This window comes from Macrotis lagotis, chromosome 1 (genome assembly GCF_037893015.1).
Source record: "Macrotis lagotis isolate mMagLag1 chromosome 1, bilby.v1.9.chrom.fasta, whole genome shotgun sequence".
NCBI lineage: Eukaryota > Metazoa > Chordata > Mammalia > Peramelemorphia > Peramelidae > Macrotis > Macrotis lagotis.
Genome location: NC_133658.1, coordinates 593737457 through 593762400, shown reverse-complemented (window position 1 = coordinate 593762400; position 24944 = coordinate 593737457). Strand labels below are relative to the sequence as shown.

The window sequence follows — 24944 nt, the reverse complement described above, 5'->3', positions numbered from 1 at the left end:
ATGGAATTGACCAGTGGCGATATCCAACTGCTCTCAAATTAGCACATAACTGTCTTTTGATCCCATGAACTGACAAATATTGAAAAGTCTGTACATATTTTGGGTTGAGTTTAAGCAGGAAGAACAAAACTCAGATTCCCCATCTCGGGGGAGGCACCACTGCATCTTAGATTTAGAACCTTATGACCCCTATCAAGGGTGGGGAACCTCCAATCTGTGGACTGTATTGGTCTGGCATTGTCAACACGACTGCAGGCAAGGACGTGAAATTCAATAAATCTAGGAGCTTTTAGGGATGATTTAATCAAATATTTGACCACATGTAACTTATTAATGATATTATAAAGATATCAAAATGGTCCTTGGCAGAATAAAGGCCCCCCTCCCCCCATGCTGGAGAAGAAGATGGTGAGAGTCATGTTGATGGATCTCTAGTAGATGGCCATTAGTAGTTTAGCAACATACTGAAACAGAGAGGAGCCTTTTAAAATAATAAAAGTCATCCTATTGTTTGATTTGAGAAAAAAGAGTAAAGCTTTTTACATGCCCTTGAGGCAGACAAGTCCACATTCAATTTGAATGCTATAAAAAACTGAGCTAAGATCTGTCAGAGTAAAACAGGAAACTTCACAGAATTGTGGAGATGATGGTAGCCGGGTTGGGCATTACTGGGTGTCAAAGTATAAAATAAACAGTAAAAGGGCATAGAAAATCTTATAAAAAGTGTTATATACTTTACCATCAGGGTCTGGTTTGGATTTATTAATTGAGAGGATGGGAGTATTACAAGGGGATTTACATGGAACAATGCTACTTTGATCTCTTTGAGTCAATAATAGGAGTAATACTATGAAAAGCCTCTCTGACCAAAGATTAATGAATACATGGTAGGAGGAATTCATTAGTTTTGATGGTGATGCAGACAGCAGATTTTAACAATTTTACATCTGAAGATGAAGTCAGCCATAGAGAATCAGGGATGTCAGATGGAATGACTGGACTATCATTAGTGGTGTCTTGGGATTCCAAACCTGGACACAAACAAAGAATGGGTGTCTTTGGAGAGTTAAAAGAATAGATCCATTAGAGAAGAAGGAAATAGTGGCTCTAAGTATTTACAAAGGAGATCACAGTTCAACAAGTTAACAGGAGATTCAGGTATAAAGAGAAAGAAATGCTCTGCTTTGAGAAAGCCAACAGTTACCATATGGAGAGACAATTTGGGGATGCTTTGAGGTTTCCACCAAATCCTGACAACATATAAAAATCCAACAAAAGTACAGTCAGAATCTGGTTTGTTCACCAAACTATATTAGAAGCTAGTATCTAATTGCAATTATAAATCATGTTATCAATTTTTAGAGAACACGGGGTTTATTGATGGAGGGAGAGGTAGAGTCAAGGATAGTTGGAGCAAGAAAATGAGGATTGGAAAAAATCAAAAAGATCCTCATCAGAATCTATGGTTTCTACCCCACCCTTGCATCCTCATACCAAAGACCTTCCTTGGACTCTTCCAAGGCTCCCTTTATTTCTATTTTTAGAATCCCCATTTTTTTCTTTTTTATATTCTCTGGCAAGGTGGTTATTTTTGAGAAATAAAAGCACCCACTCATCCCTTGGTTCCCTGATACAACTTGAATGGGAGCTGGTTCTGTTTGGGCAGGGATCCAAGCTTGGAAGGGTGCTAGACCAAGATTGTTTGAGGTTTGACTTATGTTACTCCTTCTTTTTTTATGTCTTTCTTCAAAAACATATTGAGTGTAATTACCTAGCTGTGTAGCCTTGGGCAAGCTACTTAACCCCATTTGCTTTGCAAAAAAAAAAAACTTAAAAAAACATATTGAGTGATACTTAAAAGCTTAGCAATTCCTTTTTCATGCCATCCAGGGCAAATCTCAGAAAAAATATTTAGATATTTCTGACTATGACTGACTAGCAAAATGTGTATTAATGATATCATGCATCTTATGAGTTGAGTAGGTTTAATCCCACATACTGCTAAGCATTCTTACACAGTCTGTCAGAAAAGCAGTTGGGGGTTTCATTTTCTTTCTGGACAGTTTCTTGGAACTTACTCCAGTTTTCAGAATTGAAAACACACACTTTCATGCTCTGACCAAAGATTCTCTAGACTGTTATAGTCTTGTATGGTCAAAAATAATAATTTATTGTGAAAATGTGACTACCATAAAATTAGAGTTCCAATGAGGATCTTATAATGGCCAAGTAGGAAGACCCACAGGGCCTACAGCTACTCCTCCTTTTGGAATTGTTGATTTGCAACATTGATAATGGTAGTTCTTTCCCCCAGGGAGGGTAATATGTTCATTAAATTAGTTATATCTCCCCCAGTAGCATTGTAATCTCTAAATATGGCCTGAAATGGGTTATAATAGCTCCAGGATCTTCATTAAATTTAGGAATATCTCTGCTTCATGTAGAGAAATTAGAACTGGAAGGTTAGTGACTTTTTACAAATAGGAGAATGTCAGGGTTGGTTGGGTCAGGTTCAAGCCTTTCCCAGAGAGGAAAGACATCTGCAGCAGAGGTCCCTTACATTCAAAGGAGATCAAATTTCACTTTAACAGTAAGAGGAGGGGCAGCACAGTGGATAGAGCACTGGCCCTGGAGTCAGGAGTCCCTGAGTTCAAATCTGGCCTCAGACACTTAATAATTACCTAGCTGTGTGGCCTTGGACAAGCCACTTAACCCCATTGCCTTGCAAAAAATAAAAAATTAAGAGGAGAAGGATGGAGGAGTGGAGGAAGGAGGAGGAGGGGATGCCAATAAAGAAGTGTGCTTAGTTGTATGAGACAGGGAAGCCAAAGTGGTAGTGAGAGTAGTGCCAGATAAAAGAGGTTGTGAGGCAACAGGCAAGACTAGATATAAAGAAGAAAACCCTTTCGGGGGCTGTCAAGGACAGTCCATCAGAAAAAGTAACCTAGCAAAATCATATTGCATCTGATATGAATGAGGATTTTCAATGACTAGCCTTAATTTGTAACAATGAAAGTGGGACCATATTGGGACCAAAACAGAATATCAGAATATCTTTTGCTATTTTAGAACCATTTTCACATAATTCAATATTTGATTATTGTCAACTGAACTGGATGTCTTTCTTGGTCCCAGGATAGAAGAACATTTTCTAGAGGAAGAACATTCCCTTTGCTATGCTACTATGAGACTCCATCATTCCCTTTGAGGAGCTTTCGCAACAGTGTAGGAGCTTCCCCAGCAGTGTGGAGGCATACCTTAGTTTGGAAGAATTCAAGATCATGGAAAAGTCTGACCTTTGGGCCAGTTTCAGTGAAAAATTAACCAGAGCACAATCTAGGGAGATCTTCTAAGAATCTGCCCTGCTGGTTCCATCTCAAGAACCTTTGTGATCACCCACTGTCATGAGTGGATTTATAAAAGCTGACTGAAGTTCATGATTTATTTGTAAAGCACACAGTTGCAGAACAAATTGGGTCCAGTCTCTATCAGTCAGTGCAAGGATCCTGAATTCAGATTTTGCACATATTTTTATATATTAGAAGACAACAATAAACAGAATAAAGTATTAGGTAAGGTGAAGTACTTTCTGAGTTGGGAAGGGGTGAGTGAGGCAGTGGCATTACCTAAAATCAGGTGATTTACAGGAAAACAATGAAATTGAATTTTTTACAAGATGGAGTCAATTTGGTTCTCTTATTACTAATGAAGTTTCATATTAGCTTATTTGAAATTTTATGGTAGTCACATTTTCACAATAAAAAATAACATTTTATTTTCAAGTGGAATTGCCTGAGAAAGTAATACCCTAGGAGTATCTTTGAAAGCCTTCCAAATTTTACTTATAAGTAATTTAATTTAGCTTTCATATGTTTCCCACATTCCCACTTTGGATGTCTTCCTTTAGGACCATGAGGTCTGGTTACTGTAGCAGTGTTGTAGGTTGCTCCTAGGAACCATTACTGTAATTTCACAAACTGTGACTAATAACCATTGTTTTCTTTCTTTTTTTTTTAATATTTTCTGATCATTTTCTTTTTTTGAATTTTCTTTATTTTTTTTTAGCTATATTTTGGAAGGCATTGGGGTTAAGTGGCTTGCCCAAGGCCACACAGCTAGGTAATTATTGTCTGAGGTCAGATTTGAATTCAGGTACTCCTGACTCCAGGGCCAGTGCTCTATCCACTGTGCCACCTAGCTGCCCCACCATTGTTTTCTTTAAGCAATTCAGAGCTAAAGATTTCTTTGGTCTTTTCTTTTGGCCTAAAGAGAAATTATGATTGGTGAGAATTTGTTGAGGGAAGTGGGGAAATAGTGGTGGTGGTGGGTCTTTATGAACTTTGAGAGTATTGTAGGGATTGTCTTTAGAGTATACATGTTCTGTGACGTCCCTTTGATCAAGTCAGAGAGATGATTTGGTTACTAATGCACCAGTTTTATAGTTATGTAAAAGAGGAGTACAGGGTCTAGTTTGGCCCATTCAATCACTTCTGCTTTCTACCTCTTCTCCTAATGGGGGTGGCTTCCTAATAATTAGGTATAAGGTATATAATTTTAAACTGACCAATGTAGTAAAATTCAGAGTAATTGGGCAAACTAGGGCTATTGGATAGATTGGACCAGGAAAGTGAAACAAAACTGTATCATCAGAAAGGGTTCCAGGTTCTGGAATGAGAATGTTAGTTGTTTTGAGACTGGACCACTTGAAAAGACAGAAAAACTGACTAGATTAGGATGTATTTATAAAGCATGAGAAACATCCAGTTATGCATGGGCAGACCACTTTGTTAGTATTCTAATTCTCTTATCTTCCCCAAAGAAGTTGTGAGTTTACTCTTCTTCTTAGAAATAAATTTGACTATCAAAACTGATTCAGATTTGATAGAGGGAGAGAGAAAAGGTGGGTGCTAAGGAGATAGCTTGATGAAGTGACTTGATGGCATTTCAACATGGGTTCAAATTTGGTCTCTGATGTTCACTAGCTTTGTAACCATAGACAAAACAATTAACCTTTCCTTCTTTGATCTTCAGTTTCCTTATTTCTCAAATGGGGATGATAGCCTTCACCCCACAGAATCAAATGTGGTAATATATATGTAAAGCACTTTACAAATCTTAAAGTACTATTTAAAGTACTGTAAAATGGTGATAATAATGCTTATAGTTTCCATTCCACAGGGTGATTGTAAGACTACAATGAGATAATTCATTGAAAGAAGATTTGCAACTTAAATGACTATATAAATGTCAATTTTGATGATGATGATGGTAGTGACGATGATGATGATGATGATGATGATAGAGTAAAATATACAGAAAGGACCCTCAAAGTCTTAATTTCCTCTAAGGGCCAGAGTGTGGAATTGGCCAGGGAATTAGGCTAGTAGAAAGTCAGGTCTTGCCAGAATAACTCACTAAGGATCAAGACCAATAAATATTAGCTGGCTAGCAGTGGGTAAAGAAGGTATCTTGCTCAGAGTGTTTTTTTTCTCATGATGGCTTTATTAGGCTGACATGTATCATAATGACAACCTTGGGCACCTACAATATAATGTCTTTGACTGTCTTAGGTACAGAGTTACTGCAAAATTGTGAAATTTATTCTTGTATTTTTCTCAGCTCCATTTTTGTATCCCTTTGTGCTTTTATTCATTCTACTCTCAGTTACTTGGTATTACCATCTTTCTTCCTTTTACTTTAGGTTATGCCCCTTCCTCTATTTTTAGTGGCCTCTCTTTAAAGTTTTTATCCACATGTCCATCAAAGCTCCCATTCTTTCAGCGCTCTGATTTTAGCTAGTTGGGAAGAGAATAACTGATTAAATATTCATTCTAAGATGAGAATGAGTGATAGCTCCTTAAAAATCATAAGTTATCCTTCTCAGAGCTACTTGTATTTCACAGAAGACAGTATTAAATCAAGAGAAGGAAAAACTGATGGTGGAATTCCAGACATAGGCATATGCTAAAGCGAAAGATTGGAGATCTTGGCTTCAAATTGATTTTAACTTACTTTCATATTTTAAATGTATAAGAGGTCCAGTTCACTGACTTGAAAAACCAGACAAGAAATGTGATGAGGGTAAATATCACTAGTTTAGCAGGATAAACTGGAATGAAACACTAAGATTCACATGCCTTAAACTCCAGAAAAAGTGGTGGTTGATATAGACAGAGGATGATGACTACAGAAGTCAGGATTTGATAAGTCATGAATAACAACTTGCATGATGAATCAACTAGCCTAGAAATGGATGTTGTTGGAGTCAGGCTCATCCTTGGTAGTTTCTGGGGAAAATCATCATGAGACTGGAGGAAGAAAATGCTCTTAAGTTTAGTTTTAGGATTAGGTTGCTAATGTTTAGTATTATATTAGGCTAATGGAAAGTGCAGTCTTACATGGTAGTAGCATCAAATATTCATATGAGACGTTGAAAGCTGAAGTGAAGGCTTCCATGTGAATGACAGTTGAACATAGGACAATCATTATGGAGAAATACTGTATTTCTCCATGTATAAGACACATCCTTTTCCAAAAAATTTGGGGTCTGAAAACTGGGAGCATCTTATACCTTGATTGTAGATTTTTTTTACTCTCATTTCCTGCTTTTTTGTGCTTGTTGTCTTTGCACTCATTGTTTTGCATTTGTTACTGGTTTATTAGGTTACATTTTGCCATGTTCTGCCCAGAAATAGCTCAGAAAAGATTTATATACTGTGCTGAATTCAAGTTCAAAGTGATCCATTTTGCAAAAGTGAATGGAAATCGAACTGTTGAATGTCAGTTTGGTCCTCCTCCAACTGAGAAAACAAACTGAGACTGGCCACAGGAAGAAGAAACCCTACTGAAAACACTATCACAGAAGGAGGTCATGAGAGGTAAGACAGCACAATGGCCTGATTTTGAGAGGGAACTGAAGATGTGGATTGAAAAGCAAAGGACTATTGGAATTCCTGCATCCACAGCAGGAGGCAAGAAAAATTGCAGATGAAAAAGAAGTTACTGATTTCAAAGGAAGACACAATTGGTGCTTTAGGTTCATGAAACAGAATGGACTAAGCATGAGTACTCACACCAGATATAATCAAAAGATGCCTGAAAGCTATAAGCAGAAGTGTCTTGAATTTCATGACGAATAAAACTTGAGTTCAATAACTTTTTTATATTTATTTTATTTTCATCCATTTGTACAGGCATATTTCCAAGTTACAAAATTTCCCCTCCACCCTTCCTTTCCACCCCCCCCCTCAGTAGGGAGCAGTGAGGTTAGCATTTTACATACATATTTTGTTAAACATATTTACAAATTAGTAATTTTGGGCATGAGGAATTAGGATTAAGGGAAGGAGATACATAAGCGATAATTTTTATAAAGTGTTGATCAGATTCGGTAGGGTTTTTTATTTTCTGTGTGTTGTGTTTTGTTTGGTTTTGTTTTTCTTCCTTTGGTTGGGGATAATATAGACCAATACAAGTCTAATAGAATTTTCCTAGTTCTCTGGACTGTCAAGAGGAGTTGCTTCCATCAAGGTTGTTCAATTCATAATGTTGTTGATGTGTCCATTATTCTCTTGACTCTACTCTTTTCACTCAGCATCAGATCCCATAAGTCATTCCATGCTTCTCTAGAGTCTCTCCCAGAGAACTTTATAAATGACTGTAAGTAACAGGTCCTTGAAGCTTATGATGCCCTCATTAGGCAGGCTGAGCATCCTGTGATTAAAGTGAGTCATAGTATAATGAGACACTTAAGTTAGTTACCACCCCTGCTTTTTTTTTCAGGACTTTTTGTCTCAAACATAGTGATGTGATCTTGGACCTCTTCAATTGAGAAACAGGATCTAATTATTCCGTGTCCTTTAGGTTCATTCTCTTCTATTATATTCTACCCTCTAATTTTCCTTAGAGAAGTAAACTTCTAAAGAATTAGAATTATTATATCTTCCCTTTAGGGACCAGCATTTGTTTAAAACAATTTTGTTTTTTCAGTCCCCTTTTTCATTTACTTTTTTTAAAATGTAACTCTTCAGTTGTGTGTTGGTGATTGAATTCTCTGTTCATTTCTGGTCTTTGTGTCAGGAATTTCTGAAAGTCCTCTATTTCTTTGAACAGCCATGTTTTCCCCTGACACTATATGCTGAATTTTGCAGGGTAGTACTTTCTGGGTTGCAATCCCAGGTCCTTAGCTCCTTGAAATATGTTATTCCAGTTCTTCCTATCCTTTCAGTGTTGAAGCTGATAGGTCCTGTGTTCGTTTGATTGTATGCCCTTTGTATTTGAATTGTTTTCTTTTTGTTGCTTGCATTATTCTCTCTTTTATTTGAAGATTCTGGAATTTGGTTATTACAGCTCTTGAAGTTTTTATCCTGGGGTCTCTTTCTGGAGGGTTTCTGTGGATTCCTTCAATTGTTAAATTGTTATCTTGTTCTAGTAGGTTGGGGAAATTTTACCTTATAATTTCCTGCATGTTTTCCAGGTTCTTTTGTTACTCCAGGCTTTCTAGTAGTCCAATGATTTGTACATTGTCTTCCTGGATCTGTTTTCCAGATTATTCACTTTCCCTAGAAGATACTTTATATTTTCTTCCATTTTTTCAGTCTTTTTATTTTGTTTGCTAGAATCTTGTAGTCTTGTAGATTCATTAGTTTCTAACTGTTCAATTCTAAAATTTAGGATTTTATTTTCTTCAATTATCTCCTGTTTCCTTTTCCAGTTGATTATTTTTACTTTTAATAGAGTTGATTTCTTTGGTCAATATGTTACAATTTTCCTGCATGACTTTCTTTTTTCCATTTTTCTTATTCTTCTCTTCTTTGGTTTTTAAGTTCTTTTTTAAGCTCTTCAATGTGTTTCTGTATTTGAGCTAAATTTGTAGACTGTGAGTAATTTTTCACTGCTTTCTTCTTCAGACATGGCATTGTTGTCATCTTTATCTGTGAAGTATTTTTCTATAGTGAGCACCCTTTTAGCTTTTTTTATTCCTTTTCTTTAATTTTTGTTCATTTGTTGTAGTTCTCCTCCTGGGGTACATAGAGTATAGATCTAAGCTTTTATTTTGCTGGGCCTGGGGTCTGATCCCTGGTGTATTGTTTGCCAAGATGTTGCCTAGGCAGTCCAGGCCTTGCCTTTGCAGAGGTTTGTTTCCTCCTTTATGTCCAGGTTCTGACTTACAAGAGGATTTTTCCTGACCCAGTCCTGTCTCTTACCTCAGTGCTCTCAGGGTTCAGACTTTGTTTGGGGTTGGGATCCTCTCTGCTGCTTGCTAACTAGCTATCAGGACCTCTGTTATTATTAAACTGTAAGCACTTGCACTAAGGCTAGAAGCCTTCTGCTGGCTCTCCCCACTCTCCTGCCTCCTGGACTTTACTTATCCTTTTCCCCCAAAGTGACAGACCTTCACAGAAGACTCTCTGTGATGTCTACAATTGAAAACTTATTTGAAACTTTTCTTTTTCTTGGTAAGATCTGTAGTGTGAATGATAGAGTAGAGGCTTCATTTATATTTGGTAGGGAGCAGGTTAGCTTCAAGTCACCATCTCAGCTTTGCCTGGAAAGTCCCCCAGTTCAATAATTTATGTAATACTTTTTTTTTCCCAAATTCTGGGTCTCACAATTTACATGCATCTTATACATGGGAATGATTTATACATGGGGGAAATACAGTAGGTGAGAAGTGTAGGGACTCTGTTAACCATTAAAAGTGAAACAAAATCCCTCATAAGCAAAAACTTCAGTTGGGAGAGTTGCTCCCACTTTATTCTCTTTTCCTCTGTTGAACACCATGATCCTGCCTTTGCATGGTGGTCCTGCCATTGCCTCAGGACTGAAGAGGGAATCTCTGCCTCTGCTTTGAGAACCATGAAAATCAGTGCTACTTCATCTTCCTTTGATCTTCAGATCAAGGTCCAGCAAATCTAACTGTCTCCTCAATCATCTTCATCTTCAATCAGAATCCCCATTCTCTTGTTCTTGGAAGCATCAAGGTTCTTGGAGGCATCAAGGATGTTTAGATGAAAATCTTTGCTTTTATTCTTATATTTTTCTCTTCTCCATCACTGGTTTAGCTGTTGTTACTTCTGGGGTCCAGATCTTGTTTGTTCATTTTTAGCAGCTTCTTCTAGTAACCCCAGGTCAACTCCCCCTTTTTAGTCCCACACAAGTGATTTGAGGGGCATGGGACAATGTCTCCTTACTAGGTCTCTACTCTCCAACCTTCAATCCCATCTTCTGTGACTGACCCAATGAGACTGCTGTTCTCCAGACCTATGTGAGGCTCAACTTAACAAAGTCCACCAGAATGACTCCTATTCTGAGGTGATTAAGATGTCATAGGGTACCTATTATATAACTCTTTCTTCTTGACTGTTCCATGTGCAAGACTCTCTGTTTCTCAGCTCTAGATCTTTTTTTTTTTTCTGGCTGTTTCTCAAGTCTAGAAGATCTGTCCTCTTCTATTCCACTTACTTTCTTTAGATTCCAAGTAATAGGGGAAGCTAGGTGGCACAGTGGATAGAGCACTGGCCCTGGAGTCAGGAGTATCTGAGTTCAAATCCGGCCTCAGACACTTAATAATTACCTAGCTGTGTGGCCTTGAGCAAGCCACTTAACCCCATTGCCTTGCAAAAACTAAAAAAAAAATTCCAACTAATAGTCCAATCTTTGCCTTCCTCTTGTTAATTATTTTCTATTTAGCCTATATAGAACTTGCTTTGTCTATATGTGTTTGCATGTTGTAATTGCCATTAGATTGTAAGCACTTTGAGGACAGGGACTATCTTTTGTTACTTTTTGTATTCTAACATTTAACACAATGCTTGAAACATAGTAGGCTTTTAAATAGTGTTTATTTATTAATTAATTGATTGACAGACACTGTGCTAAGCCTTTTACAAATATTATCTCATTTAATCTTCACAACAATAACCTTGCAAGTTGGTTATGTTATTATCCTTATTTTAAAGTTGAGGAAGCTGAGACAAATAGAAATTAAATGACTTTCCCAGATCACAGTTTGTAAGTGTCTGAGACTGAATTTGAACTCAAGTCTTCCTAACTTCAGGTCTAGCATTCTTTCCACTGCACCACCTATCTGGGACTGAACATCTAAACTTATTGCAACATGTCCTGGAAGTTTTTGTTCTCCACTTTCCTGAATGAGATACATATAAAATTCAAAATAATGGCAACTACTATTTTGAATATAATTTTTAATTTAATTTTGATTAGCAGCATGATGTTATTAGACAGAGAGCTACTTGAAACACCAGGGTTCAAGCCTAACTTCTGAAACACTAGCTTTAGCTTCTCAGTATTTTAGACTACTCCCTTATAGAGAGGGTATCAGCCTTCCTTGGTAGGAGTTCACCTTGGAATTCACTGTCTCAATGAAATCACAAGTCTAGTCCCTCCTCCTCATTTTTAGTTTTTTTTCTGGGTATCTTCATGAAGGAACTTTAGAAGAAATCAGGGTTTCATTATAATATTTGTATTACAATATTAAATTGTTAGGGTTAATTTTCCATAATAATGTTTTGAGGGAAGATGTTTCATTAAGAAAGTTAATGACATGAGACAAGTTGGAGGACATGCTAGCAAAAGCAGAGAAATGTTCACTTTAATACTGGTTTCTATGGCTAATGACTGCATAAAATGGATTGTTTCCTCCACATTTTCCTTATAATCTTATTTATTCATAAAGAAAACAAGAGACAAATAGGAACAGAGATAAGATTGATAATCTCTTTGAGATGCTAGTATAGCTTTTTTTTTAAAAAAAAAAGCATTTTATTTTTGCTAAAAAGGCAGCCAACCAACCAACCAACACTATCATGGTTTCCTAACATTATAACCTTATTCATTTTGCTTTTTTTTTTTTTTTAGGTTTTTGCAAGGCAAAAGGGGTTAAGTGGCTTGCCCAAGGCCACACAGCTAGATAATTATTAAGTGTCTGAGGTCAGATTTGAACCCAGGTACTCCTGACTCCAGGGTCAGTGCTCTATCCACTGCGCCACCTAGCCGCCCCAATTTTGCTTTTCTTTAAAACAAAGAAGAGCAGTCAAGTAAAACAAAACAGTAGAATTTCTGGATCTGTTAGCTTATGAAATACATATCCTTGGTTCCTCACTTCTTTTCTGAAGAGGCAAAAGTATATTTCCTCACCTGTTCTCCAGGATCAAGGTTGGTTATTGCAATTAAACTAAGTGATAATTTCATTTGCATTATTGTAGCTACCAAGTACTTTATTCTTCTATTTCTGATTGCTGTACTTTATTCTATATGTTAATATAAATTCTTTTATGTGTCTGTTTTCTTGGGACAGCATCCAGTCGTTTCTGACAGTATAATAATATTCTATTACACTTATATGTCACAATTTGTTTAGTAATTCCAATGAAAATATATTTATTTTGATTTCTCCTCTTTTTTGGTTCCATGAATATTCAATATTTATTAGACCCTTTCTTATTTCTTTAATCTCCTTAGAGTATATACCCTCCATATAATTTCTAGTACAATAGCTTGTCTAGTTTAGTAACGTTCTTTTTTAAATGTAATATTAAATTACTTCCAGAACAGCAATCTACATCTTAAAAGCAAGTATTTCAAGTTTTAAGAGCACAAAAATTAAGAGAAAAATTAAGGAAAAAAATTTAGTGAATAAACTAGACTATTCACTGAAGTATTCTTTCAAACAACAAGCTCCCTTGGTGCACTTACAAAAATTCAACTTATATATAACTTTTATGAAATACCTCTGTAATATTTAGAGAGAAGGACTGTTATAATGAATTTCTGACAGGAAGGGCTGATTTGTTACTCAGTGCTCAAGGACCATAAGGGTGTTTCCAAACCTGATAAATCCTCACATCAAAACCTGTTCCTTAAAACAAGGTACATGGGGCAGCTAGGTGGCGTAGTGGATAAAGCACCGGCCCTGGAGTCAGGAGTACCTGGGTTCAAATCCGGTCTCAGACACTTAAAAATTACCTAGCTGTGTGGCCTTGGGCAAGCCACTTAACCCCGTTTGCCTTGCAAAAACCTAAAAAAAACCCCCCAAAAACAAGGTACGTGGCACTAATGTAGTTTGCCAAGGGAACAATGATGAATTATTTTGAGCTCATCATAGGAAAATACGATCTGAGGGGCTCACTGGACTGGATACAGCAGCAGTAGCCCTCCCAAGGATGATAGTAGTTAAAGAATAATATCATAGTAAATAGTATAAACATATATATATATATATATATGTATGTATATCATCCATCTTAATAGTCAAATAGCAGTCTACTTATGCCCTATAAAAGGAAAGCATCATAGTGATTGACTTCATAAAATTTCAAAACTGAAGGTGAATAGTGGCAAAAACAATAGTGTTTAGAAGAAATAAACCATTCAAAGCCGATGTTACCAAAAGATCAGTTCAGTGAGAAGTACAAATGCTCAGTGCAAATTACCTACTTGGCAATTTATCTTATTCCAACTGTTTTGAGTTTGTTTAAGAATCTTTTAGTATCATATAGTAAACATTATTATCCCTAGGTGGTTAAAGATTCTGCCTGCCCTTACTATATACATGAAGGTTATTTTCTTTTTCTCCTCTAATTTTTATATAAAGTTATTTTTTTTTAGGTTTTTTGTAAGACAAACGGGGTTAAGTGGCTTGCCCAAGGCCACACAGCTAGGTAATTATTAAGTGTCTGAGACCGGATTTGAACCCAGGTACTCCTGACTCCAGGGCCGGTGCTTTATCCACTATGCCACCTAGCCGCCCCAAAGTTAATTTTTTAATTTAGGTTCCATATGTCAATGGAACTTATTGTGTGGTATATAGTATGAGTTCCTGATTTATACTTAATTTCAACCAAACTACTCCTGAGTTTTCCAATCAAGTTCTTAATGAACAGGAACTTTTTCTGCCAGTAATTTAAATTCTTGGGCTTATCAAATGCTATGTTACTATGTTGAATTGCTTCTGAACTTTGCTTATTTAGTCTGAGGAAATAAAATATCAAAAGGTTGTCACCAAAGTCGATTTCACATGTAGGTAGAGCATGCTATAATTTCAGGGTATCCCAGAAGCAGGGATTCCCACCAAAGTCCTCCCCTGCTGGCTTCTTTTATTTTTGCTTTTTCAAGGCAGTGGGGTTAGTTGCCCAGGGTCATATGGTTAAATAATTATTAAGTGTCTGAGACCAAATTTGAACTCAGGTCCTCCTGACTTCAGGCTAATGTTCTATCTATTGCATCACCTAGCTGCCCTTATGCCAGCTCCTTTTGCTAAAAATCTTTTTGAAAGGGATAGAACCCTTCATTCTGCACATTTAGACTCAGAATCTCAAAGGTAAATGGAGTGCCAGAGGTCAACTAATTCTTACTCTGATCTTTTGAGAACTTACAATTGCAAAGACATGGGCATCCAATTTTCTCTTGAAGACCTCTAGTGAGGGAGAATTTAATTTAAATACTTTCTAAGGCAGCCTATTCCATAATTAGCTCTAATTGTTGGGAACTTTTTCTTTACATCCATATATATATATCTATATATCTATATCTATATATATATCTGTATATCTATATATCTTCTTGAATCTTACAACTACTGCTCCTAGTTCTGCTTTCTAGAGCTAAATAGAGAAGGGAATGAAAATGTGAACCCCCTGGGAAAATCATATAATCATCAAATATTAGAATTGGGAGGGTCTTCAGAAGTCTCTCTTAGAATGTGGAGCATGGATTTTTTTCTATAAAATCTGCAACATGTGATCAGTTAGCCTCTTTTAAAATTCTTTTTTTTATGAATTATTGGTGGGGGTTATGTCTACTTTTACAAGACTATTGTAGTAATGTGAAAAAAAAATAAAGAATAGAAAAAAAATTCTTACAGTGAGGGGGGAATACATTACCTCCTGAAGCAGTTTATTTCACTCTTGGCTATCTTTAATTTTATGAAATTTTTCCTTCTATTGAATTGAAAAATGTCTCCTTAGAACTTTTATCAATTGTCCCTAGTTTATTTTTAAGGTTAAGCAGAAAAAAATGCAATCCTTATTTCTCATTATGACCATTGGAACATTTATTAATAATAATCATTTTAATAAGTAAATCTTTATTATTATTGTTGTTCAGTTGCTTCAAAGACTACTGGAGTGGTTTGCCATTTCCTTCTGCTCATTTTAAAAGATAAACAAACTAAGGCAAACGGGGTTAAGTGACTTGCCCAGAGTCACATAGCTAGGAAGTGTTTGAGATTGGCTATGAACTCAGATTTTCCTGACTTTAAGCCAGGTGCTCTATCTACTCTACCACCTAATTGCCCCACTCTTTATTAAGGAATAGCTATTTGTGCTAGGGGCAGTGCTGGGCTTGTCTTTGGTATAAGGCACCACACTTCTATGTATATGTATATATGACTGAAATCATTATATCCTTTCCTGATGGTTGGATTTGATAACTGATATTTGAAGGGTAAGAAGGGAAGTAAGGAAACTAACATTTATTAACTACCAATTATTTGCTAGGCACTGTGTTAAGTGATTTACAAATACTATCTCATTTTATTTTTGCAACAATCCTGGGAGGGAGTTGCTATTATTATTATCCCTATTTTATAGTTGAGGAAACTAAGGCACACAGAGTTTTAACTCCTTGTCCATATGTCTGAGGCTTAATTTGAAATCAGATTTTCCTGCCTTCAGATCCAATTCTCTTTCTACACCCCCACCTAGCTTCCTCTAGGGAGGGTTGAAAGAAAAGGAAGCCTGTAAGGTCCCTTAAGGATGGTTTGGGGGATTACATGAGTGGTTAAATGGAATGGACAAGTAAACATACACTGAAGGCATCTTTTTCTGACTTCAGTGTTTCATTTAAGGTTGGCTTGGCCCATCACAGATTATGATCTTTTGGGTATCTGGAAAAAGATGTTCAGAATTTTGCTCTTTCTGGGGGGCAAGAGGGGTCTTTCTGATTTCTGAGGGCACCAGGAAGAGAAGACCAAGTGAAAGCCCTGGGATTTACATTTATATTAACATAAGTTCATCCCAAGTGAATGACTTTGCCGACATTAAAAATACCTAAGTACATTGGGACCTTGAATTTAATGAGACTGTGGGGAATATATATATTGGGGGAATATATATATATATATATATATATATATATATATATATATATATATATACACATATATATTGCTGAGTGACCAATGCCTCTCTCACTGTACCCAGAGGGGTAAAATCAATTTGCTTTTGAAGGGATAGAGCAGTCTTGGAAGGCCAGTTTGCCAGCCATGGCAGTATGCCAGCACAGGTCTAAATAGTCACAATTATTCAGCTTATCCAAGCAACTTTCCCTGAAGCCTCCCAGGATGACAGACAAGAGTTGGAGTGTATTGTTACTGAAATGTGTTCAATGGTGAACACATTTGTATGAATTCAGCATGTATCTAAAGGCAAAATCATAAAGTCAAAAAAATTTTCTTTGGTGTCCTTTCTTTTCTGAGCTCTTTCCTGTCCTTTTTATTCTTCTCTATACCCCCCCCCCCCTTCAGTGGTGCTTCTAAGGTACTGGTTACTGTAAGCCATCAGACTTTTAAGAACCTAAATGGGATGGGGGGAGTGATGGGTCCACTGAGGCATCAAAAGGTACACAGGTTCCTTCAGAGTTTCACTGGATACGCTATCTTGACTATCCTTATATTTATTTTGGCATTCCTTTAGTTGATCTCATGCCTTTGTTTACTTCTCTGAACCAAGCCTAGAGCTGGCTCTGGCTAGCATCTTAGTCACACTCTTTGTTTCTATTTGTCTCCCTGTCTTAAAGAAAGAAATATAGCCGGTAAACCCCAAGGTATCTTGAAAACTTTCAAAGGTTTCATATCCTTTTGGGCAGAGCATACACACATACACAAATTAGGGACTGAGAGAAGCAAAGGGAAGGGATGAGGAGAGAGAGAGAGAGAGAGAGAGAGAGAGAGAGAGAGAGGAAAAGGAAGAAGGAAAGAGAAGAAAGAAACAAAGAAAAGAAAGAAGGAAAGCCAGTTCCAGTTGGGACCCTAGTGGCTCAACAACTACTACTTCTCCCACAGAGGTTGTGTTTCTCCTCCTTTCTCCAAGAGAACCAAATCACTCTGATTCTCATTGACTGACCAACAATGGGTCCCAGGTCAATTTTTGGCTTAGATTGGCTCAGGGTGACTGTAAATAGCATTGTTTCTGTTTTGGCCAGAAAGCCAGAGGGCCTTCCTTTCCTGACTTTTTTCTTTGCTTCACTTCTTACCTTACTTTAATTCCTAAAAGGACATTGTCTCAGTTTGACTGAAAACTACGAAAGACCTTAGCTTAATTAAAAAAAATCTCCAACTACATCCAATACCATCTTTAGTTATACTGATCTATATTTTGCCACATGACCTAGTTGACTCCAAAGGAGAAAGTGAGGCTGGTGACTTTATACAGTCCCACTCACTTAAATTCAATTCACTTATGTATCTGGCATCATTTCCCTGGTGTCAAAGTTCTCTTCCACAAGAAGAACAATCAACTATCTTGTATTGCTACTTTTGTTCCCTGCTCCCACTCTCTGCTTTGACTAGATCCTCCAGTATGTGACTGGTGTATGAAACCAATATTCTTGTTCCTCCTCTGATATTCTTTGCAATTCACTAGTTCCTAACACTGAGCAAGGGCACTTGTGCTCTGTGCCAATGCTTTTGAAATCTCTGGACTTCTGACTCTCCTCTGTTCTAGCTAATTGTTTGTGGATTTTTTTAGTTCTGTTTTTCATCAGCAATTCTTCTGACCTCATGATGAACTGGACACAGGAATTTCACTTGCCCTTTGCTCTTCAATTCATCTCTTCAATTCCTCTCTAACTCAGGCTATTTGGCTGACTTGCCTCTCATGGTATTCTTCTGCTGGGACATTTCAGTAGGGTTTCTTCTTCCTGTAGCTAGGCCTGAATTGTTTTCTTGTTGGAGGAGGATCAAACTGACATTCAGCAGCATGATTTCCATTCACTTCTGCAAACTGGATCACTTTGAACTTGAATTCTCACTGTAGGAAAATCTTTTCTGAGACACTTCTGGGCAGAATGTGGCAAAATGTAACCTAATATACCAGTAACAAATGCTAAACAATAAGCACAAAGACAAAAAGTGTGAAAAAGTGGGAAATGCAAGTAAAAAAATTTCTATTACTGTATATGATGCTATCAGTTTTTAGACCCCAAATTTTTTCAAAAAAGAGTGTGTCTTATACATATGGAAATATGGTATCTTGAAGCAGATGAGATTGTTAAATCTTTCATACATTTGCATTTTGACAGCCTAAATGCTTTGTTTGACTTAAGACAAAGGAACAAAAAAAATCAGGGTGTCCAACCTTTTTGCTCTTTTGGACCACTTTGCCCCCCAAAAAACCATTCAAGGGATGAATATAGAATTCAATACCCATTCATAAATACACTGTAAACCAACACCATCCAAAAATTCCAGGGGCAACTTCAACCTATAAGCCTATAGGTTGGATTTACCTGCTCTAAAAGGTAAAACTTAAGGCAGAAGCCAGTTGAGTGTTTTTGTTTGGTAAGGTGACTTCCCTTGCATTCTTGAATTCTTCTTAGGTAGGCAACTACCTAGTTTGCTCACTCAAAAGACTTTCTTTTCTTGGAAGTGAAGATGACTGCAGATATCATGTTATGAAAAATCAGTGGTCTTTAGTCTTTCCTGCAAATATTAAAAAAAAAATCAAGAATAATAGCTTGGGAAAGTTTCCAGATTTCAGTTCTGGGATTGAGGTGTAAGACAAAACCTTTCTCAAGGCCAGTGTTTCAAGAATTACATTGTCCATAGTAATATTGGGACTTGAAATATATTAGTGGAATCCACAAATACTGATCTGAAGAGCCTAAAGATATGGAATTCACCTGGGTGGGGGAGGTGAAAGAAATTTTGGAGTAAAACAGAAGGGTTGGGGAAAGTAGTATAAAGAAAGCAGAGATGTATGTTCAGACAAAGAGTGTGAGGAGGAGGATGGTATATGTGATAATCCAAAAGCATTTTTTTTACATTCTTATTAGATGTATTATGTTTATTAGATATGCATAGCCAGGTACTATACTAAGCCCTGGGTGTAGAGTACAGAGAAAAAGCAAAAGCAGGTTTGCTGTCAAGGAGCTTATATTTTAATACTCCTGATATTGGAAGGTGGGATTAAAAAAAAGGGTGGTGCCAGAGGGGTAAATCCAAGATTTCATGTTTTTTCTTTCATAGAAAGTGACTAGATTATAACAAACAAGACACAGAAATTATGGTGATGAAATTTTTAAACATGCTTCCCATTTTTTATTCTTATATAAGAAAAAATAAACATTTTCCTTAGTCTTTTCTGTACTGACCCATAGAAACTGAAAAATGACAACTAATTTTCTCCTTGTTGCCTTACAATGAGAAGTAGGATGATATGTGTGAGAAACAAGCTACGTGAGACTAATTAATAAAAATGTGCCAGACCAAGATGTATATGGAAGAATGGGTGAAGATATATATCCAGACATGATGTGAGGGGGAACAGTGGTATTTTGTGGTAATGGCACCTGGTATGAGGGAGATTTATAGGCAGTCTGTATGTCCCTGTCTGTGTGATAGGGTGTGAGAGGAAAGCATATAGCATATATAAAGGGAGATGGTACAGACAATAGGCTAAACACAGCTACAGTGGGGAAATGTGTGTGATGTGGATCAGACACATGATATGAGAAAAATCCATGTTCTGTGTTTGTTTATATCTGTCACAGAGAGTTAAGGGCATGATGGCAGTTTGATGAGAGCCTCTGGAAGGTGACACAGTGGGAAGGGAGATGCTGTTATGAAACATGATATTGAGACCTTATATGTGAGTTCCCCCTACTCCTTTCTTCTCCTTCTCTCTGTAGGGGTGAGGGTATAAATGGGGCAAAGGATGGCCTTGCAGTAGGGAGAAGGCAGGGGTAAAGCTATGTTGTGAGGAAGATGGATTGTTCACTTGACTTAGAAGAAGGCAAGGTCAGAATCATATCTTCTTCCTGGTACTTGACCAGTGGAAAATGGTCTTGGTTTTTAAATAAATACTTGTTGACTGAGTGAACTCTCATTCTATTTGCTACCTTCTGACAAACCTTCTGACAAATCTTCTGACAAATTTCCCATCAACAATCACTTTTAGGCAGCTCAGTGACACAGTGGATAGAGTGCTGGCCTTGAAGTCAGGAGGATGGAAGTTCTATTCTGCTTCCAGGCACTTACTAGCTGTGTGACCTTGGGCAAGTCACTTAACCCTGATTGCCTTGCATCTAAGGTCATCTTCAGCTGTACCGATTCATATCTGAGCACTAGATCCAGATGATACTAGAAGAGAAAGTGAGGCTGGTGACTTTGCATAGCACCTCCCCCACTCAAATCCAATTCATATCTAATTCATATGCTTGTCATGGCATCACCTCCCTGATGCCATGGTCTTCTTTGAGAATGAAGGACAAGCATCGTCATCATCATTCACTTTGTGAGAACTACAGGGTTTTATGGTAGGGTCATAGTTTAGAACTCTCTTCCAACTGGGCTTGAATCTTAAAATAATAAAACTTAGATCTGGAAGAAACTTTAGAAACTATTTAGTCCAATCCCCTCAGCTTTAAAGATATGCCAAAGAGGTTAAGTGATCTGTTCAAATGTTGCATAGCTTGTGGTAGAACTGAGGCCAGAAAACAACTTCTTTTTCCATTATTAACTAAATATATTTTCTGTAAGAATACAAATAAATAATGGCACAACCTCCTACAGTTTAGACATTTGTTAATTTATTGGTTTTATGTTATTTTCATGATAATTAACATGTTACAGCTCAGTATATATACATATATAAATATATATTTATATATGTATATATATTTATTAATGAATTAGAAGACTTGAATTAGAAGAAGAGAGTTAGCCTTCAAGGAACTCCAACCTGAATAAGGAATGCTGTAAGGAATATAGATAATGTTCATCTTTTAAACTTTGTGGTTGGGAGTTCAAAAGTGTTTTTGGACGGCCGCCTGAATATTCTTCAGCAGCCCCCATTTTGCTTTGGACTTCCCACGACTATCTGGCGTCACTACCTGCAATTAAATATAGGAAATAAAATGTCACAAGAAAGAGCAACCAAGTGGTAGAGCTCTAAGAGAAAGGATCATGTCCAGGGGAAATCAGTAAGGTTCCAGAATTAGAGAAAATAGCTAGAGGGATCTTTGACATTATCACCTACTCACACCTCAGTTTAGCACATTAGGAACCTGAGACTCAACAAAGTGAAGTACCCAAGATCACAAAAGTAGTTGAGAGTGCAAGATACAAACTCAAGTCTCCAGTAGTCTAAAATCCAACATTATTTTAACCATCATAAATGAAGTCTTTGGTAAATATTTTTATTGTGCTTCTTATGCTGTTCAGGATACTACTCTTCAGGTAGTTCTGAGTATTTAACTTAACTAATGGCCAGTAAGAAAAAAAAATGATCATCAAATTTGTAAACTAATTATTCAGTTTGCTCCTTTTTAGTTAAGACTACTTGAATCTCTTGAAGAAAAAAAAATTACTTTAGTGAGATTTAAATTAATCTATACCTGAACTTCTGCATTTAATGTAAATAAATATGATTTTCCTAATTCTTGTACTTCACTTTTGGTAGTCAAGTTTAGCTAACATATTTATGAGTGTTGTTGCAGTGGTGGTGGAGATATAGGAACAAGGACAGGGATAGGCTCTGGACCTATAATTTCACTGACAGGAAAATTTCTGGTGAGCAAGCTCCCTCTATCAATGCAGGTCAGTGAGAAACTTTTTGTAAACTTTTAGTCAAAAAGTTGTCTATAGCAGTGAGGTCAAACTCAAATAGAAAGAGGGTGGGTGCAATGAACTTTATTGGTTCTGACCTCACTTGGGAGTGTTTCAGGTGACCTGATTGTTTGATATCTCTGATATAGTGCACAAAGAGTTTAAGTAACTTGACTAGGGTTGTATAATAAGTATATGTAAAAAATGAGATCTGGGCTCAATGTTTTCCAGATTTTGAGGCAGTCTATCCACTGCACTATGTTGTGTCTCATAGATGAATTCTTACCTGACCTAATATAAAAGGAATTGATCAGGGAAGCAAATCCTTTTGATCAATTTGATGAGTTTCACCAATCAACCTGATAAAATTACAGGGAGTGGTCCTCTCTTTGCAGACATCTGAGAGGTAAATTCCCATGTGTGAAGGTAGGCTCACTGGAGCCTTGTTACCAAGCAACAGTAAGTTCCATATTTTTCTACCTTCTTCCTTTCCTCATGATATCAAGCAATATGATAGGGGTTACATGTGTAATTATGTTTAACATATTTCCATATTAGACATGTTGTGAAAGAAGAATCAAAACTAAAGGTAAAAAAAATGAGAAAAAAGAAAAAAACAATAAATTTTTAAAAGTGAAATTTTAAGCTTTGGTCTACATTCAGACTCCATAGTTTTTTTTTCTCTGCATGTGGATGACATTTTCTATCACAAATCTTTTAGAATTGTTAAGAAATGATCTTTTTAAAAATGGCTAGCAGATCATCTTCCTCTCCTTTCCTCTCCTTTCCCTTTTACTCCCTTCACCTTTCCATTTGCCTCCCCTGCCTCCCTCAGTCCTTCCCTATCTCCCTCCCAATTTTTCTTCCCCAATGTTTTTGTGTAGTCTGAGTTGAGGGATGCTAAGAATGAACTTTCCCAGTTCAACAGATGGTAGCAACTAGACTTTCTGCAGAATCACATGCATAAGCCTCTTGGAGGGGGTGATTTTGAATTCCCTAGATCAAATAATCCTAGAAACTAGCCTTTTCAATCAAAGAAGAGAGATTTCCTGGGCAGCGCTTTATGGGTAATTCCAAATTGAAGCATTTCTGAGTTTGAGAGTCCAGCAATTAGTCTTGTTAGAGAATGAAAGATATTTCCTGATTCAATATCCTCCTTAGAGAAAGAAGAGTATTACCTATCTAATTCCCACACAGCATCCTCCTTGAAAAGCACATTTGGTGAATTATTTGTATAGTATATGTCTTATAGGAAGGGGAATATTATTAAGCAGCTCTCAAAATGAGGAAGTTTAAACCATAGGTTTAAATATGGAAAAGGGTGTAGTGGGTTCATTGGGAAAGAGAGACCTACCATAATATGAAAAGGCCACTCTAATAATGGCCCTTTATTTATCCCTTATTGGGGAAATGATGAGTTTTGTGAGTGCTTCATTTATTTTCATTATGTTTATGGACTTCTGCAAGTCCTTTGCTGCATATAAGTTTTTGTGGGATGAAATAATGTTTATCCCATACCTAATTTGCATTTGATGCCTTGATTACTTTTAGGAACACTTTCACTCAGATTTGGAGAAACTTAGATATAAGATCTAAGGCATCTAGGTGTTACAGTGGGATAGAGTTCTTGACCTGGAGTTAGGAAGACTTATCTTCTTAAGTTTACATCTGGTCTGAGACACTTATTAACTATGTGACGCTGGGCAAATCATTCAACACTGTTTGCCTCAGGTTCCTCATCCATAAAATGAGCTGGAGAAGAAAATGGCAAGCCACTCCATTGTCTTTTTCTTTGTGAGACAATGGGTTTAAGTGACTTGTCTAAGGTCACAAAGTTAGTAAGTATTAAGTGTCTGTAAGATTAGATTTGACTTCAAGTCTTCCTGACTCCAGGGCTGGTGCTCTATCCATTGTGTCACCTAGCTGTCTCTCACTCTGGTGTCTTTGCCAAAAAAAAAGTCAACAATAAGAACAAAAAGTAAACCCTAACCTGAATACAATTAGGAAATTTTGCTATAGCAAATCCAGGTAGGGACAAGAGGCAAAAAAGGGAAAATGACCCTTTTTGGTCAAATATCTAGGATCAGATTTATTCTGCATTAATCCAGGGCCTTTGCGGAGATAAAATGGGCCACAGATAATGCTGACACTTTATTGATCTTATTAGCAATCTAATCTAGAGTTAGACATCCTGGAGGAAGCATTGCTAACATTAAGGCTAGTGGAGGTGAAAGAATTCCAGCTAATCTATTTAAAACACTAAAGCATGATGTTGTTAAAGAAAGGCACTCAATATGCTAGAAAATTTGGAAAACTCAACTGGTCACTGGATTTGAAAAGATCAGTTTATGTCCCAATCCTAAGGAATGTTCAAATTACCAAAAAAAATGTTCTCATTTCACATGCAATAAGGTTATACTTAAGATTCTTCAACAATAAATAAAGACTTCAACAATATATGAAGCAAGAATTACCAGAAGAGCAGACTGGTTTTGGAAAAGGCAGAGGAACTAGAAACTAAATTGCCAACATTTGTTGTGTTATGGAGAAAGCAGGAGAATTCATGGAAAAAAAAATTTTACTTCTGCTTCATTGACTACACTAAAGCTATGTGTATTCACAACAAAGTGTCTTCAAAGAGATGGGAGAACCAGATCATCTTACTTGACCTCTGATGAGCCTGTTTGAAGGCTAAGAAGCACCAGCAAGAACCAAACATGGAACAATTGATTAGTTTAAGATTAGAAAAGGAGTATGATAAGACTTGTATATTGACACCTGCTTTATTTAATTTATATACATTGTAAATCATATAAAATGCCAAACTGGATGAATCAAAAGCTGTAATTAAGATTGCCAAGAGAAACAGAAATAATTTCAAATGTGCTGGAGATACCACTCTCATGGCAGAAAGTGAAGGGGAAGTAAGAAACTCTTGATGAAGGTGGAAGAGGAGGCTTAAAAACTGACTCAAAGCTTAACATAAAAATACCAAGATCTTGGCAACTGGTCCCATCACTTAGAGAGAGGAAAAAATGAAAGCAATGTTAGATTTAATATTCTTGGGATCAAACATCAGACTGTACCTTCAGTCATG

At 36.8% G+C, this 24944-nt stretch overlaps 1 protein-coding gene and 1 long non-coding RNA gene across 2 annotated transcripts in view; one reads left to right on the top strand and one right to left on the bottom strand.

Moving 5' to 3' along the window:
• LOC141507332 (uncharacterized) overlaps window positions 1–24944 on the top strand; it is a 148104-nt gene that overhangs the window by 43212 nt on the left and 79948 nt on the right. The window lies entirely within an intron of this gene.
• TRIM42 (tripartite motif containing 42) overlaps window positions 20877–24944 on the bottom strand; it is a 65574-nt gene continuing 61506 nt past the window's right edge. The window contains exon 5 of the mRNA XM_074214893.1: window positions 20877–21132. Within this exon, the coding sequence (XP_074070994.1) occupies window positions 21046–21132 (87 nt within the window). The 3' untranslated portion in view covers window positions 20877–21045. The remainder of the gene's footprint in view (window positions 21133–24944) is intronic.